Raw genomic sequence first — 19,365 nt, 5'->3', positions numbered from 1 at the left:
GGTATTGTTGAATGACTATAACAAGTCAGCAAATTGGTCACGGGCACAAGTTAAATGTGACGACAAGCAAATTGGTCAGCAAATTGATAGACACGGTGAAAGCTTGACTCTAATTTGGTTCCTCACATTACTAGCATTATTCATTGTGGTGGGATTTCTTCTTTCATATACAAACACTTGGTTTCTTATTTTGACAGCTAAAGGAAAGAAAAAATAAACACTTCGGTTTCTGATTTGCTCTGTATTTTTTTTTTATTAAAAAAAAGAAAAAGGGATGGGGCATTCACGCACTATTCTTGGTAGGCTGATTTTGTTTCCATTCCTTCATGGGTTCATTCTTTTATGCATGAGCATGAGCATGAGCACACCTCTGGAATCTGCAACTCTGTCCAGTGGTAATACTTCTGGAAGTGAAACTGATCGCCTGGTGCTGCTGGACTTGAAGAAAAGAATCACCCGAGATCCCTTCCATGTCTTGAGCTCATGGAATGATTCCATTCATTTCTGCAATTGGGTTGGCGTTACGTGCAACCCTTCCACCAAAAGAGTCTTGATTTTGAACTTGAGTTCTCATAAACTGGCAGGCTCTATACCACCTTCTATTGGAAATCTTACTCATCTTACCGGAATCAACCTTAGAGACAACAGTTTCCATGGTGAGATTCCTCAAGAAATGGGTCGTCTACGAAGCCTGCAATCTCTCAACATATCTCAAAATTCCTTGGGCGGGAAAATTCCTACTAATATATCTCACTGTACACAACTAAGTGTGCTGGATCTTTATTCCAATCATATTATTGGGTCCATTCCTAACCAACTTAGTTCATTGTTGAATTTAAATATTCTATGGATTGATATTAACAGCCTCACTGGAACAATCCCGGCCTGGATTGGAAACTTTTCTTCTTTGCATGAACTTTTTCTTACCGAGAACAATTTTCAAGGAAGCATACCCAATGAGCTCGGGCGTCTGACAAGCTTGAGGAAATTCACAGTTGCATTGAATAATCTGTCTGGTATTGTCCCTTCTTCAATCTATAATATTTCTTCCATATACCGTTTCAGTTTGGCTGACAACCAGCTGCATGGAGAGCTACCGCAAAATCTCGGCATTAAGCTTCCTAATCTTGAAGAAATTTACGTTGGTGTCAACAGTTTCACAGGCAATGTTCCTGCATCATTGTCAAACTCTTCTAGACTTTTGGCTCTAGATTTTGGTAAAAATGGTTTCACTGGGACACTCCCTGCTGAAAATCTTGGAAGCTTGCAAAGCTTATATTGGCTAAATTTTGCTAGCAATAGACTGGGAAATGCGAAAACTGGCGACTTGAACTTTCTCAGTTTCTTGGCTAATTGTACTAGCCTAGAGACGTTGGCTCTTGACACTAATCATTTTGGAGGAGAATTGCCAAGATCTATAGCCAACCTTTCTACCCAACTACGTGTTCTTACTTTAGCGCAAAATTCAATACACGGAAGTATCCATGACGGCATTGGAAATCCTGTAAGCTTAAATCAACTTGAAATGGATAACAACTACTTCAGTGGTAGTTTACCTGATGTAATTGGGAAGCTTCAAAAGTTACAGGAGCTCTCATTGAATGATAACAAATTTTCTGGGCGGATACCGTCCTCTTTAGGCAACTTGACTTCATTGGCATATCTTTACATGGGCAATAATATGTTCGAGGGAAGTATACCTCCAAGTTTTGCGAATTGCCAAAGTCTACTCGAACTTGACCTTTATAAGAACAATATAACAGGTGCCATACCTAGAGAGCTTGTCAAGGTTTCATCCCTTTCAATTTCTTTGGACATTTCTCAAAATTCTTTGACTGGTTCGTTACCATCCGATGTGGGTGATTTGGTAAATCTTGTGCAACTGGATGTATCAGAAAATAAGCTATCAGGTGAAATCCCCACAACCCTCGGCAGTTGTACTATGTTGATGCGCCTGCATTTGGAAGATAATGAATTTCAAGGAACAATTCCGCAATCTCTTAAAAGTTTAAAAAGCTTGGAAGAAATAGATATTTCACACAACAACTTATCTGGGGAGATTCCTGAATTTCTAGAAAAGTTTACGTTTCTTAACTATCTCAATCTTTCTTATAATGATTTTGAGGGTGAATTGCCAAAAGAAGGGGTCTTTTCAAATGCAAGTGCTCTCTCAATTATTGGAAACAATAGGCTATGTGGTGGCTCCCCAAAATTACTTCTGCATGCATGCTCCATCAAAAAGTCCCATTCATCTCAACGACTACTTGCCCCGAAGGTAATCATTCCTGTAGCTTGTGCACTTGCTTTCATAATCGCTTTGTCATGCTTCCTCATTGCTCGTTCAAAGGTGAAAAAGTCAAGGGGTGGACCTGCAACTTCACATTCTTGTAAGGGTTGGAAATCAATCTCTTACTCAGAACTTGTTCAATCAACTGGCGGGTTCACTGTGGACAACCTGATTGGTTCGGGAAGTTTTGGTTCTGTATACAAAGGAGTACTTCCTACCGATGGGAGGGTAGTTGCTGTTAAGGTATTAAACCTTCAACAACAAGAAGCTTCCAAGAGTTTCATTGATGAATGCAAAGTTTTAAGAAGCATACGACACCGTAACCTTCTCAAGATCATAAGTGCATGCTCGAGCATTGATAATCAGGGTAATGACTTCAAGAGTCTAATTTTCGAGTTCATGGCAAATGGAAGTCTAGACTCATGGTTGCATCCAAGAGATGATGATGAATCTCAAAGTAAGAGATTGAGCCTTATCCAAAGGCTCAATATTGCAATTGATGTTGCTTCTGCATTAGATTATCTCCACCACCATTGTGAAACAACCATTGTTCATTGTGATCTAAAGCCAAGCAATGTTCTTCTTGGTGATGATATGGTAGCCCATCTTGGTGACTTTGGTTTAGCAAGGTTCCTCTTTGAAGCATCAGATAGTTCCTCCCAAAGTCAAACCATTTCTGCTGGGCTAAGGGGTTCCATCGGTTACATTCCTCCGGGTATGAGTTTCTACCATTCTCTTCCAAATAAGTTAATCGCCTTTCTTTTTTGTTCATATAAAACTCAAAAATGAGATCTAAGATCTAAAGATTATTTGACTGTGACATTCTAATGCATGTAATGAATGACAGAGTATGGCATGGGAGGCCAAATTTCCATCTCGGGAGATACTTATAGCTTTGGAATACTATTGCTAGAAATGTTCACAGGAAAAAGACCTACAGATGACATGTTCACAGAAGGTCTAAGCATTCACCAATTCGCAGCCATGGCAATGCCTGACCATGCCATGGACATAATTGATCCTTCATTGCTCATTGTAAGAGATGATGCAGATGGTGATGATGAAATATACAACAATGACATACGTCGAGCAAGGCCAGTTAGAAGTTATCATGATGGCATCCCTGTCCTTGCAACAAGATTGGAGGAGTGGTTGGTTTCGGTAATGGAGATAGGACTCTCATGCTCTGCAATATTACCATCTGAGCGGATACAAATGGATGTTGTTGTGAACAAAATGAAGGCAGCTAGAGACTCATATATCAAATTGAGAAGAAGGAGAAGAAGAAGAAGCTAGCAATATTCAAGATAGGGCTAAGTTTGTTATCTGATCTCAAATATGTAGCCGCATCTATTTGCAAGAAACTATTCGAATAAGGATAATATATGTATCCATGTCTGTGACATTATGTAATGATGTTTTATTCTGTTTATGCCTTTCCTCTTTCTTTCTTCGTCTTTTCTTTTTTCCATTACGCTACGAAACCATGCTCCTAGGCTTGGTATATTGTGAATGCTAAAAAGTAAGATTTATACAAAGACATTATTAAGGGAGCAAATTTCATGATTTTACAAAGATAAAACACAAATTTACCGAACAGTTATAACATACCCCAACACCAAGTATCCTCACAAAGACTAACAGATAATTCAACCACTCATAGCTAAAGCTTTTCTTTCTCCGATATGATTTCTTCCTTTTTTTTTTCACGCTTTCATAATTGTTTGAATGTTTTGGTATTTGTCCACTATAATTGTTTGAAAGTGTCCACTACAATCTTTCTCTAATTTGATTTCTTACTTTACTTTGTGTTGAGAGCAATTAATACCGTCTTCTTTACTTTGTGTCATGGGTCAATAAGTTGTGTCATGTGACTTATTTTTACAAAGATTTGAAAGAATACAATGAGAAGGATCAAACTGATGTATGGGCCAAAAAATTAAGGACTACATTGATTTGAATGTTCAAAGACTTTCGGAAAGAATTACCTTACTATGGCAGATACTATTCACGTGAACAGTACCCACCCTTACTTATCCTTGTCATTTGCCATGGAAAATGGATGGAAGTGCTCTTATAAACCCTTGCAAGGCTTTAAAGTCTATTATTATTTGCCACTCTTATACTGTAAATAAGAGTTCTAAGCATCGCACCGATTAAAGAAACATCAAAATCGAAACACGGTTATAGCAATGGGGGTAAGATTTCACAACGTCATGAGAACAAAAATACCATAACTAGTTAATTGAAGCATGTTTTTTTCTGCCCCACATTTCTCTTTACTAGTTAATTGATCCAAAACTTCTGATATTTGCTCAGGAAATGCATTTTTAACAACATTTGGGAGTTGCAGTCTGTCTTGGTCATGTGAATTGTAATCATAACATTTCACCATCTCAACTAGCCAAAAGTCATGAGTTGATTTTCTTCGATTCACATTGTGGCACGCCTAATTAGTCTTTCAAGACTCGCAGGACCACTGTAGTAAGGCCCTGCAGATAGAAAATAAATGTGAAGGGTCAAATAACCACTCCTCTTGGAAAATTGGTGCATCGATGGGCCTATGCATTATTCCTTGTAGTATTATTGCATTCAATCAAATCACAACCAACAATTTCTCCAATTCATATTATCTCTTGCAGGGCCAGCCATCTATGTTTAGTGACTATAACAAGTCAGCAAGTTAGTCATGACTTACGAGCACAACTTGATAGACACGGTGAAAGCTTGACTCTAATTTGGCTCCTCACATTACTAGCATTATTCATTGTAGTGGGATTTTTTTTTTTTCTTTTTTTATTTAAAAATACCATAAGGCGTGTCCCCACACCCGAAGGATGGGATTAATCTCGGTCGGGCAAAACATACAAAATTAAGACAAAGAACACGTTGACTGTAAAGGACGGGAACATAAATGTAGCCTTAAAGCTCGCAACTTGCCTATATAGATGTGAAATAGATGCAGATACTTGACTAAGCTCATTTCTCTGCTGGGGTTTTAGAACTCTTTCTTGCCATTTTAGATTAAGTAAATGGCTCTTAGAATTGTAGTTGTGTTGTTCATTCTGGCTACATCTCTTGCCAATAATTTTGAAAAACAACAAAGTAATATTTAACATATAATCATATTCTCTGTTTCATCAGTCATTCAAATCTTCTCTTTCAGAAAGCCGAGTTTGGAGAAACTTTGGCGTGTCAAATTGTCGGTCATCTTTTTGAATGAGGGATCATAGTTTCAATCTGAACTTTTTGGCGAAACTAAAAAGGGAAGAATTTCGAAAACTAATGACAGTCCTCTATTGATTACCCCAGTTGGATGAGACTATGTTCATAAAAAATAAAAAATATGGTAAAGCAAAACAGCAATCAAGCAGCATTAAGATGAGAAAAGATAGTATATTTTTACTCTGCACACAATTCTCAGAACACGCAACCTTCTGGCTACATCCGTTAGAATTATGGTTCTGATCTGGAGTCATAAAAAATAAAAAATAAAAAATGGAGGAGTTTATGACCACATGCAAACAAAAAATCAGCCACACAGACATAAATTACCAGATTGATGAGCAGACTGGGGTTCCTATATTGATTACTCCAGTTCTTTTTCCTTCGATCTTCCTCCCTGTAACAACAAACCAAACTCAATTTCTGATTTACTTCACAATTTTCGACATGACGAATGAATGAAAACCAAAAGAACGTTAAAACCAACCTTTTTTTTTTACGAAACCTAGAAATCCCTTTGAGCTAAACCCGTGCGATGAGAAGGATGATGAAGCGCAGCTGGGGCAACACTCGAACGCAACATCTGAGAGGAAAATTGATCAAATGAAGACCAAAAGGGCGGTCCGATTCGCAGCACACTGCGCCAAAGCGGAAAGCTACGGCCCCATTTAAATGCATCCTCAACAGTGCACAGGAAAATATCTGAGTATAGCCGGTTGGCTATACTATTTATAAAAATATAAAGGGAGCTTTAGTTTTAAAACACAATATAGTTTACTAATTTGGAAGAATGAATACAATTTCATCTAATTAGCATAAGGCCAAAGACCAAAATGTAGTACCTAATTTTACAAAAATACCATTTAAAAAAAATCAAAATTACACAAAATATCACTCCTTCTAAAGCAAGCATACTATGCCACATGTCCATATCTAGCCACCACCTCCCGCCACCGCCACTGGCCTGCCACCATCTGCAAGGGACCAACTCCATTGCCCTTTATTCACCTTTAAAAAAAAAAAGATTTTGTGTCATTGAAGGGACTTGAACTTTGACCCTCAAAGAAGGAAGGCTCACTCACAAACCACTACACCAAACTTGATTTTGTAATATTTATTCAGTTATACAATATTTATATAAATAATCCACGGTTTTTAAAAATTTTAAAAAAAATCATTTCAACACTTTTTCACACAAAAACTGCAAATAAAAACATAAAAACAGCAATAAAAATACAACGTAGATATCAATTATGTTTAAAACAAAAACAAAAACAAAAATGAAAATAGCTTCATAAACAAAAATTAATTTTATTGATGCACAATGGAGGAACCAATATGAACAATTTTATCCAATTTTGAGTTCCGTTGCTCTTGGGTAGTTCTACTCTTCTCTTGCCTACCCAATTCCTTGTTTGGGTAGTCTCTACTCTTCAAATTGGTGAGGTTGAAGGCCAAGGAAAGAACAAAAAACCAATTGTAATTAAATAAAAACTGCAATGCAGTTTCTAAAAGTCCAATTTTGAGTTCCTTAATCTTGGCTAGTTCTACTCTTCTCTTGCCCACCCAATTCCTCATCTGAGTAGCCTCTACTCTTCAAATTGGTGAGGTTGAAGACCAAGGAAAGAGTAATTAAATGAAAACTACAATGCATTTTTTAAAAGTCCAATTTTGAGTTCCTTTACTCTTGGGTAGTTCTACTTTTCTCTTGCCCACCCAATTCCTCATATGGGTAGCCTCTACTCAAGACTTTGCGCGACGATGTATTATCGTCGCGCAAAAGTTGGTCGTGTAAAGTCACTTTGAGCGACGAATTATTTTTCGTTACGCAAAAGTTGGTCGCACAAGGTTTTTATCGACGAAGTTTTGAGTTTCGTAGCGCAAAGTGACTTTGAGCGACGAATAATTTTTCGTCGCGCAAAATTTGGTCGCACAAGGGTTATTTTGTAGTAGTCACTACTACATTTTAGTCTTTGCGCGACGAAAGGGTATTCGTCGCGCAAAAATGATTTTAGTCGCACATCATTATGCGCGACAGAAGTTTCGTCGCGCAGTCCGTCGCGCAAAGTTCGTGAAGAAAGGATTTGCGCGACGAACAAATGTCATTCGTCGCGCAGTTTGCGCTACGTATAACAACTTCGTTTCAAAAACATTTGGGGACGACCTCATTGTCCGTCGCACAAATATTTGCGCGACGAAACAGCGGTCGTCGCAAAAAAACTGCGCGACGGAATTGTCCGTCGACGAGCTACATGAACCTTGCGCGACGACATCTTCTTCGTCGCGCATACACATCTTGCGCAACGAAATTACTCGTCGCGCAAGATTAAAATATATTTGTCGATTTGTTATTTAAATGTTTTTGCGCGACGATTTACGTTTCGTCGCGCAAAAGCAATATATATTATTAAAAAAAATTTATTATTATTTGATTTTTAATTTTGTAAAAAAATAAATTTGGTTTTTTTTTTATATAATTAAAATGAAATTACAATAAAAAAAAGGGAGTTTCACTAAAACACCCAAAATGGGGGTTGAATTTATAAAAAAATCCAAGCACTATTTAAACATATAAACACACCCAAAATCCATCATTACACACACTCAAAACCCATTTATAAACACACCCAAAAAGTTGACTTTGGGGTTGATTTTGGGTGTGTTTCTATGTTTAAATAGTGCTTGAGTTTTTTTATAAATACATGTCTAGGATTGGGTTTATTTATAAATTTGTATAAAAAAAATTAATCGTAAAGAAAACATCTATTATATAAAATAAAATAAATGTATACAAATTGTAAAAATAATTATAAAAATAAAAAACTAATCAAATAATGTTCCGAAATCTACTTGGTCGTCTGCCACATGCGGCTCGGAGGTATGGGTGTCTGCAGGGCCGTGGTGTGCTGGGGATGCTCGGGGTGGACGGGCTCGGAGGTCGACGCACTAAAATTCGGGATTGGAATGCGGACGCGCGAGGGCTGCAGAATCAGCGACATCGACCCTCAAGCTCGGCAACCGCGATGTCAAAAGCAGTCACCGATTGCTTGCTCGCGACGATGACCGCGGTCAAGGTTCCTCTCGTCGGGCATTCCCATCCCTCTACAATACGCTCCGGCCTCCTCCCGAGAGTCCGATCCAACGTCTGCGTCAAAATCTGAAATCCAGCATCATGCGGAGGATCCACAGACTCGATCGGAGTCTCGGGAGGAAGTTGGGAGGCGGACTCTTGAAGAACCAACTGGCTCCTCTCCACCATCGTCGTCTGTTTAACATTACATAAAATATAAATTAAAAAATGCATATAAATTGAAAGTGTAACATAAGAATTAAAAATACATAATACTCACATGAAGGCACTCGGCCAACTCATTCCCAGGTCGAACATAAACGTCACCAAAGACGTCGATCTCTGGGAATTTCGACCCCCCCTTAATTGAACAAGAGAAGAAAAATATTAGTATGAACAAAAGAAATTAATAATAATGACGTATTAAAAATTAAATATAAATTATATTATTCTTACCCGACGCCGTGCATCCATCCTATATGAGAAGGGCCTGGAGCCGGAATGGTGAAGAAGAGTCTTCTTCTTCCTATTGCCCTTATTCACTTGGGCTTTATTCTGTTATACAAAAAATAAAACGTAATCATTGAACTATAAATAAATTAAATAATAATGAGATATAAAAAATAAAATAAACATTAAACAAATATTATTAAAAAAATACCACATAATCGGGCGCCTGAAAATGAGCGCAGAGCCACGCCCAACTATCCTCCCGCCCCTCAAGCTCATTCGGGCAACCCTCCTGAAGAGCGACTTGCGGATCATCAAACGCCTGGAAATGGTGGTGCAAGTCGCTCTTCCACTGCTTGTACCTCTCACCGAAGAGTCTGTTGACGTACGCCAAAGTCTCCTCGTTGATGTCCTCTAAGTCGTAGTTCGTCTGCAATAAATTGATTACATACATTAAGTAATAGAAATATATAAAGTTTGAAAGAAAAATAATTAAAAGATAGGAAAAATACCGATAATTGGCCGCGAACTTGCATCTTGATCTCGTCAGGTATGACCTTCCAAGACTTCCATTGCATCGGGCAATGGGTCCGAACGACGTGCCCAATGTCGTGGGCCAAGGAGCTATGCAAGTCCGCCGTCGGTGCAGCTGATGGCGCTCGTCATATCCGATCTTGTCGTTGGTCACCCGGGTGACCTTCGCCGTCTTCACCGACACGGCCCTCGGGTGTTCCTCTTGGCTGCAAAGGGATATGACAATATTGTTACATATACAATCAAATTGAACCATAAAATTCCCAATTAAAAAAATGTTAAAAAAATGAAAGGGAAGGGTATTACAGGTGCCCCGAGGCACCGATCTGATCGATGGATGTGGTGTCGGTGGTGGTAGCGGGCGGTGTCGCCGCCTAGCGCTAAGAGGCTGCACCACCAAGAAGATGATGATGCACTGCACAGGATTCCCAGACCGGCTAGACGTGGTCCTGCTCCATCGATCTTTGGAGCGTGGCGATTGATACCGGTGGCCAGGGCTCGAACTTCGGTGTAGCCGTCACCGCCCTACGACGTCTAATCAAGTCTGACATCTGCACAATTTCATTAATCCAATGTAGCACATACAATGTCAGTAAAAAATTGAAGTAACTAATTAAAATCATAGTTTGACCTAGGGTTTGCGATTTCGGAGTATCCGGGACTCCGATCCACGATCCGTCGATTCCTAAATGATCCTAAAAATACATGGTACCACATACGTGAGTTTCAGCTCGATCCAACGGTCCGAACATATCAAACCCTAAAATCGCACAATAGGTTCGAACCGTTCGACACTCAAACGATAACCAAATTCCAATCCGAGCACACCTACGCGCTCGTGACAACGAAATGTTTGCACTGGGACAAAATGCCTATGCCACAAGATTACCACGCGCCACCACGTGCGGCGGCGTGGGTGCCCTAAGCGATAACAATCCCCGGGAAATCCTACAAATTAAGGGGCAAGGTTCCTACCCTAGGTTTAAAACATCAATTGGAGGCACTTTTGTTCTCGGACCTACCCCGAAAAACGGACGGAAGTGGCCGTTGAATTTCAATTTCAAAACCGGCCGAAACCTAGGGTTTCAAATTGACTACCCTATGCACACAATCAATCAAATCCTACACAACCATCAGCTAGAGCATGAAAAATAGCCCGAAAGCATACCTCAATTGCCGGTTGGTGGCCGGAGGAGAGAGAACAACGGCGGCGAAGATTCGGCCTAAACGGAGCAATTCACGGCGGCAGGATGGACGGCGACGGCGGAGAAGCTCCTGGGTTCGACGGTGGCGGCGGCGGTCTGATTTGGGGCGGAGTAGGGCTGAGGTCACGGCGGAGAGAAATGGAGGTTTAGGGCTCGGTTTGAGAAATTGGGGAAGAAGGAGAAGATCGCGATTTTCAGAAAACTTATTCGACTTTGCGCGACGAATAAAGATATCCGTCGCGCAAAGTTCATTAAAATAACCTTTGCGCGACGCAAAAGTAAAATTTTCGTCGCGCAACATTATAAAAATTTGACATTTGCGCGACTTAAAAACATGATTTCGTCGCGCAAAGTTGTGAACAGATATACCTTGCGCGACGAAACAACTAGTGTCGTCACGCATACTTGTCCAGCCGCCCAAAATTTTGGGATTTGATTTTGCGCGGGAAAAATCATTGCTATGAGATTGCGCGACGAATGTGTATTCGTCGCGCATGCTAGCTGTTGCCACAAAATTTTGCGCGACGATTGGACACGATTCGCGCAATCGCTTTTGCCAAAAAATTTCACCAAGTGTTAGGCGAGAGGGGACGGAATTTTTTATTGATTTTCTTGCGACGAATGGGAACATATTCGTCGCGCAAACCGCTTTGCCAAAAAATGTCACTAAGTGTTGGAGCGGGAGGAGGAATTTTTTATTGATTATGCGCGACGAATGGGCACGTATTTCGCGCAAAGCTTTTGCCAAAAAAATTCACTAAGTGTTGGAGCGGGAGGAGGGAATTTTTTTATTGATTTTCGCGACGAATGGGCACGTATTCGTCACGCAAAACCATACCCTAGTACCCTAAACCCTAAAACACTGTACCTAAAGCCCTAAACCCGAACTCCTGAACTAGTTTCAATGATCCAACCGCCAATCTTCTTTTTTCATAGTTCAAGATCGTATACGTCAAAAATCATAATGAATGAAGATTCAGAGATTGAGTAACGGGACAAAACGTTTCGACGGTTCTAAACAAATTGTCCCGATTCAACGGTGATTTTAACTCCGATCTTGAAATTTTTTACAGCTACGGTTCTTGACCCTATATGAATACAGAGATGTAATTCGATCTTCAATTTCAGATATTTACAGTACAAGACATCACATAATCTTATGTTAGACTGAAGGAATGTATAAAGAAATTATTCAGTTTTTATGAATATTGTGTTTTTATGGAATACGTATTCTAGGAAACTAGTTTCAGTAATCTAGCCATCAAATATGTTTGTTTATACTTCGAGATCTTATACGTCAAAAATGAGAAAAAAACATTGAGCTCAAGTAACGGGACAAAAGCGTTTCGACGGTTATAAACGAAAAGTCATGATTTAACGGTTATTTTGACTCTGATTTTGATGATTTTTTACAGCTATACTGTTTAACCCTATGTGAATACAGTGAACTACTTCGATCGTCAATTTCAACTATATACGTGTGTATATTTCAGAAATATATATATATATATATGTATATGTTTGCGCGACGAGGTCTGTTCTTCGTCGCGCTAAAGGCACTTGCGCGACGATATTATTTGTCGCGCAAATGATAGAGTATGCGCGACGTGTACGTTATCCGTCGCGCAAAAGTTGCGCGACAATTATGCCTTCGTCGCGCAAGATTATTTGCATTCACATATTATTAATCTGAAGTATTCATCATTACATATAATTAATTGTATGAAAGTATGATTTATTTTATTTTCTTTCGATTTGAGAATGGAAGGATTGTTGATAATCTTATATTCTTTGTATTCATTTTTTCGGTTATATGGTTTTCATTTTGTAAAAGTTTTTTGTGAAAATAAATTTAAACTTTATGATACAAATTAGTTGGCTATATTTATTTACCAATGGTTTATAACTACAATTATTTTAATAATGTTTCACTTGGTATTATATATAATGTTTGGATATAACAAGTACATATATGAAAACATTTGCATTACACAAAATATGTCCACTAACATAATAAAATTACAAAAAAAATTAATCATTCATCATCTGAACTATAATAACTTTCGTTATCGTTGCTATCATCACTTTCGGTCTCCCAATCCTCTTCCTCCTCCTCTTCCTCCGCCTCCTCTATAACTACATCATCGTCGTTGCTCGGGCAAACTGCAACATCATATCGCGGAAGATCACCGAGGTCAATTGTAATTGACTGAATCGGTATTTCGATTGAAGACACTCCTTGTATTTGAAATGGCTCTTGTATAACATTAGTATCTCGAAGTGTTTCCGCATCATTTTCCATTGAAGATTCTAAACGTTGGTCAGCTACATTGTTGACGTTGTTGTCAGTTGGGTCTAGTTCTGGTATAGCATACACGTTCCTGTGATCCATCTTTTGAACAACGTTCCAACCGCTTCCGGCTTTAGGGTCATCTAGATACACAATTTGTGTTGCCATGTTTGCCAAAATATAAGGGTCGTCATCATACCAAGTTCTGTTCATGTTCACAGATAGTAAGCCATGATCGATTTTAACACTTCCCGGCCTATTTGGGTTGGTGTCAAACCATCGACACTTAAACATGATCACTTGGTATCGATCTTTGTAAAGCAATTGCACGACAGTTGTGAGTTTGCCATAGAAATCAATGTCCGTACTTTCGCCTCCACCTGGGACATGGACACCGCTGTTTTGCGTACACAACTTGTCATCTCGTGCTTCGGCCAAAAATTTGACACCGTTGACATTACAACCCGAGAACAATTGCGAATCGGGCCGAACGCCAAGTTATATAACTCATCACTGTAAGTTGGGGAATTCGATGATTTCAACTTATTCACCTAATATTATACAAAACCATTCATATGTTAGTCTGACAAAATTTATAAAAAACATTTATATTTCTCAAATAACAAACACTGATAACTTACAGAATCCAAAAACCATTGTGGAAACAATTCACGGTGTTTCTGGGCAACCAAATATGATGGATGTTCTCGCTTCATCATCTCTTCATGCTCATATAAGTATCCCATGATCTCATCACAATTGTTCAGTACGAACCAATGCGCTACCTCCATGTCATTTCTAGAAAACAACTCTCCGCGTCCAGGATCTCCGAAGGGTCGTGCGCTTTGGGCAAAAACAGAAAGTTTTTCATTTCTCATACCTCCATCATGATTGCGCTGAAGGACGATTGAAAACCGTCTCCACATCTTTTAAATACATTCCGCAGAAAGTAAGCGACTCATATTGAACCCAAGCCTCTACGATTGATCCTTCGGGCCATACTGCGTACACTTTTTTCAGCTCTCCGAGAAGCCTGCCAAAATAAAACGATATGATTGAAATTAGCAAGCATGTGATAATGATGCATACACAAATGATAAGGATTATATACCTTTCTATTGGATACATCCAGCGATAGTTGACAGGACCAGCAAGTAATGCCTCTTCTGGTAAGTGAACCATCATGTTCATCATACTTGTGAAGAAAGCTGGAGGAAATATCATCTCAAACTTGCATAGGACTTGGACAATGTCATGGCGCAACTGAAACATGTCCGTTTTTCGCAAAGTTTTCGCCGTCAGTTGGGAAAAAAATCTGGATAACAAAATGATTGGCTTCACTACATCTTCCGGCAATAGGTGTCGAATACCAACAGAAGTAGGCGTTGCATAAACACATGGCAGTCATGGCTTTTAAGTCCAGTAAATTTACCCCGTCAACATTCACACAACGTGTGATATTAGAAGCATACCCATCGGGAAACTTTACTGACGATACAAACTTTAGAAACTCTTTCTTGTCATTCGGTTTCATAGAAAAGAATGCAAGATCCCTTCTACTTTATCATTGTCCCTATTCATCCATAAACCCCTTCGTATGCCCATTCTTTCCAAATCAAGACGAGCTTTGATCGTGTCCTTTGTCTTCCCCTCAATATCTAGAATCGTGCCCACAAATGTGTCGAATACATTTTTCTCAACATGCATCACATCTAGATTGTGCCTCAATTTTAGTTTCGACCAATATGGGAGCTCAAAAAACATAGGCTTGTGCGTCCAGTTCATATGTGTAGAAGGTCGATACGACTAACTGTTTTCCCGAAGGGAGCAAAATCAACGGTTAAGCTGGTCCAATATCTCATCACCGGACCATTCTGGGTCTAAGCGACGCGGTGTTCCGTCGAACTCTTTATCTTTTTCCCTCCACTCATGGTCCCATGGCAACCATCTCCGATGACCAAGGTAACAAACTTTTCCAGCATGCCAACCAGAAGTTACATCTTCCTTGCATACAGGACATGCCATATAACCTTTTGTGCTCCACCCGAAACCATTGCATATGCTGGAAATCATTCACGATCCACATAAGCTGCTGCCGCAAAGTGAACATCTTCCCGATTTATTTATCGTGACGTGTAAACACCGTTTGTCCACAAATCCTTCACTCATCAACCCGGCCTTAAGTAAACATCGATTGACCTCCCAGGATCCTCGATTATCAAAACAGTCATCATCATGTATTCTTTTTCATGCATTTCCAAGGCGGCAAATTATATGGGAATACGAAAATCGGCCAAGTGTTGTGGTGTTGGTTTAGAACCCCATACGGATTGAATCCGTCGTGGCAAGTCCCAATCTAACATTTCGGGATCAGAGCAAACTCGGGAACGTTCGATCGAACTCTTTCCATGCCTCCCCATCTGCAGGATGCCGCATCACATCATCGTCTACCCATTTTTCCTGATGCCATCTCATGTACTGTGGCAGTATGCGTCGACATATACAATCGCTGCAACCTAGGTTTGGGGCAAATAACGCATGACTTTTTGTGGGATCTTAGTCGTCCTATTCTGAGATGTCATCTTGAACCTCGACTCATTGCATATAGGACATGTATCCAACGATTCATGCTCTTTGTAGAATAACATGCAATTGTTTTTGCAAGCATGAATTTTTTCATAACCCAATCCAAGACCATTCAACACCTTCTGCGCTTGTTTATGGTCTTTCGGCAAACAATTGTCCGTCGGAAGCATTCTCTTGAAAACCCCCAAAAAGTAATCGAAACACAGGTTCCACATACGATACTTTATTTTTCCGTGCATTAGCTCCACAATGGCCGTGAGAACGGAAAAGCTCTCGCACCCCGGGTATAACTCTTGGTTGGCATTTTTTAACAATTTCTCATATTGTTCAAACTCCGCACTGTCTATTGGTGTAGGCACATCATCTTGCTCTTCTTGATTCATGTTGGTCGATGCAAATGGAAAAACATCCTGTATAATATCCATGACTTGATCATTAGCATCCACAATAGGTTGAACATTGTCCACTCTTGTGGCATTTGAAGACGAAGCATGCTCTAATTGTTCCCCGTGAAGGTTCCAAATGCTATATGTCTCAATCATTCCATTCCTTACTAAATGAAATCCAACATTTTCAATTGTCTCCCATAACGTGTTGTTGCACCTCCTACAAGGACAACGGATTCTAGTTGCACCCGGGTTGTGTCTACGTGCAAACTCAATAAAATCCTCGATTCCATCCAAGTATTCGTCTGCGCATCTGTTCGGGTTTTGTATCCACTTTCTGTCCATAATTCCTGAAACCAGAATCACAACACAACAATCACAACAACTTCATACGAAGTTATAATGTCACCTTATGCCTCCGGTAAGGGTCCTATCCCATTCGGGAATGCATACTCCTGCCACGTAACCTACGACTACATGAGATTAGATTTCGACGTGGATGAATTTACAACATCTCGCATAGTTCTTGAGGTGGCCATAGGTATAAATACCTATGTACCACTCGAAGAACGTACCGAGATGACAACGAAATATCCACAATCGAAACCTAATCCTGTAGCCATAGATTACGTGACAACACTATGCATTACCAAACTGTCCAAATAATGGGACAATTCAAGAATTAATTGGACCGCAGTCATGCATTACGCATCCATGCACGAAATCCAACTAATCTCGAACGGGAAACTAAGTGTTACTAAACATAAAAATAAAAGCACGAAGTTAATTTCAATTAACTTCGTACATCACAACAGATTGTACTACGTTACGCACAACATAATATAAATATAACTTCACAAGAACATTTTAAACATATATAAAACAAATAAAATACCTTCTCAATCGTTCTCCACCAATCGCTAATTACAAATATCCCTAACGAAAACAAATTAAAAAACCTTAGTACGAACTTAAATTAATACTTTTAAACTAATGACGAAAAATACTTACCCAATCAATGTATTGAAATCCCAGCAGCGGCAGAGAGGTTGAGAGAAAGGCGAGGCAGAATGCTTTGTTTTTGCATTCTGCCTCTGCAATGGCAGAATTCTAATATGAAGAAGAAAGACTTTGCGCGACGAACATACTTATTCGTCACGCAAACTCCCGTCGCAAAAACCAAATCATTCGTCGCGCAAACCCATTTTTTCGTCGCACAACCACCTGCCGACATCTAACTTTGCGCGACGCTGGAATTTTCCGTCGCGCAAAAGTTCGTCGCGCAAAATTGTCGCGCAAAAATAAAATTCCGTCGCGCAAAACAAGATATTCGTCGCGTAAGCGTTGAACTTTACGCGACGAAATGTAATTACGTCGCGCAAAGAAAATATCCCACCCAGGTCATTTTGGCGCCAAAAATAAAATATCTCTTGTTCTCTTACGCGACGAAACGCGTCTTTCCGTCGCGCTAAATGAGGGGACTGTCCTTTTTGAGCGACGGAGAATTTCTTCGTCGCGCAATGTTGCCTTTGGCGACGATATTTTCGTCGCGCAAATGTTTCGCGCTAAAAAATTCCCCGCTTTTTTAACTCTGTTTGCGCGACGAAAAATTGTTGTGTCGCGCATATACATTTTGCGCGACAAAAAAGTTTGGTGGCGCAAATTTTCAGTGGATTGCGCGACGAATAGTTGTTTTCGTCGCGCAAGTAATGTTTGCGCGACTAGTTGTTCTTCGTCGCGCAATATTTCGTCGCGCTAATAGTGAAACGTAGTAGTGAGTGTAGACACGGTGAAAGCTTGACTCTAATTTGGCTCCTCGCATTACTAGCATTATTCATTGTAGTGGGATTTCTTCTTTCATATACGAACACTTGGTTTCTTATTTTGACAGCAAAAGGAAAGAAAAAACAAGCACTTTGGTTTCTGATTTGCTCATGGTAGACGGATTTTGTTTCCATTCCTTCATGCATGGGTCCAATTCTAAGTATCGCAGCTCAGGCATTCTTTACAAAGAGAGACGTGAGTGACTTTAACATATACAAGTACTGTTCAACATTCTCTCCAAGCCCACCGACTTGGACTTCTCCTAGCCATTATTTACAATATTATTATCATGTTACTCTACACACAAAATGAAAAATAAAAAATGGAGGAGTCTATAACAAAAAATCAGCCACACAGACATCAATTACCAGATTGATGAGCAGACTGGGGGTTCCTATATTGATTACTCCAGTTCTTTTTCTAATTTACTTCTCAATTTTCGACATGACAAATGAATAAACCAACCTAGAAAAATAAAAGAACGTTAAAACCAACCTTTTTTTTACGAAACCTAGAAATTCCTTTGAGCTAAACCCGTGCGATGAGAAGAAGGATGAAGCGCAGCTGGAGCGGCAACACTAGACAACGTCTGAGAGGAAAATGTATCAGACAAAGACCAAAAGGGAAGGGCAGTTTGCACATTTTACTGTGCGGCTGGGAAAATACAACGGAGAAAAGGGGGCATTTGAGTCATTACAATTTATAAAATTAAAAAAAACGGATTATAGCCTCTCGGCTAAACTATTTATAAAAATAAAAAAAGACTGGTCTGGCGCCTAGAGTCTGTCTAAAATAGTCTAGCCGCGCAGCTATACTGGCGCCCGGCTATACTATTTATAATAAAAAAGGGCCAGCCGCCTTCGCCATGTGTCAAAAAAGTATAGACAAGCGGCTATACTATTCTTTAATAATAAAAACAGTAGTATAGCCGGACGGCTATACTGACCGCTAGAGCCAATTTTGCCACGTGTCAAAAATAGTGTAGCCGAGCGGCTATACTATTTTTTTTAAAGAACCGTAGTATAGCCGCCCGGCGATACTATTTTATTTAAAAAAACCCCCGAGTTTAGCCGCGCGGCTATACGTTCTTCTTATTTTATAATGTCCCTTCTAGTTGCATTAGTTTATACTTTATAGATATTAATTAGTCTCATCATATAGTTAATGGCTGAATCAAAACTGTAACTTCTGGTTAAGACTGCCAAAATCAAATGCCATGTGCGTCTGTGCATATGCATTTTGACGTTGCTTCTGCATTAGATTATCTCCACCACCGTTGTGAAACAATCATTGTTCATTGTGATCTAAAGCCAAGCAATGTTCTTCTTGGTGAAGATATGGTAGCCAAAGTCGAACCATTTCTGCTGGGCTAAAGGGTTCCATAGGTTACATTCCTCCAGGTATGAGTTTCTACCATTCTCTTCCTAATAATGACTCATACATCAAGCACAAATTCTTGTACTTAATCGGGAGCCATTGAAGCAATCATACATGGACCGCTCCTTGGT

At 39.6% G+C, this 19,365-nt stretch overlaps 1 protein-coding gene across 1 annotated transcript; it reads left to right on the top strand.

The window, feature by feature from the left end:
• The first annotated feature begins 255 nt into the window (after positions 1–255).
• LOC103340036 (LRR receptor-like serine/threonine-protein kinase EFR) lies at positions 256–3,719 on the top strand. The gene is made up of 2 exons (XM_089043923.1): positions 256–3,002; positions 3,135–3,719. Exons 1-2 carry the CDS (start codon positions 275–277, stop codon positions 3,581–3,583), a joined length of 3,177 nt encoding a protein of 1,058 aa, XP_088900049.1. The 5' UTR covers positions 256–274; the 3' UTR covers positions 3,584–3,719.
• The last annotated feature ends 15,646 nt before the right edge of the window (positions 3,720–19,365 follow it).

The sequence above is a fragment of the Prunus mume genome, linkage group LG1 (genome assembly GCF_029339155.1).
Source record: "Prunus mume cultivar Tortuosa linkage group LG1, ASM2933915v1, whole genome shotgun sequence".
In the NCBI taxonomy this organism is placed as follows: Eukaryota; Viridiplantae; Streptophyta; class Magnoliopsida; order Rosales; family Rosaceae; genus Prunus; species Prunus mume.
The sequence above is the reverse complement of the archived record's forward strand: the minus strand, read 5'-3'. Positions and strand labels throughout refer to the sequence as shown.

Coding starts and splice junctions, on each gene's coding strand:
- LOC103340036 (XM_089043923.1), top strand. CDS start 275: ATGGGGCATTCACGCACTATTCTTGGTAGGCTGATTTTGTTTCCATTC. Junction 3,003..3,134: donor CATCGGTTACATTCCTCCGG/GTATGAGTTTCT, acceptor AATGAATGACAG/AGTATGGCATGGGAGGCCAA.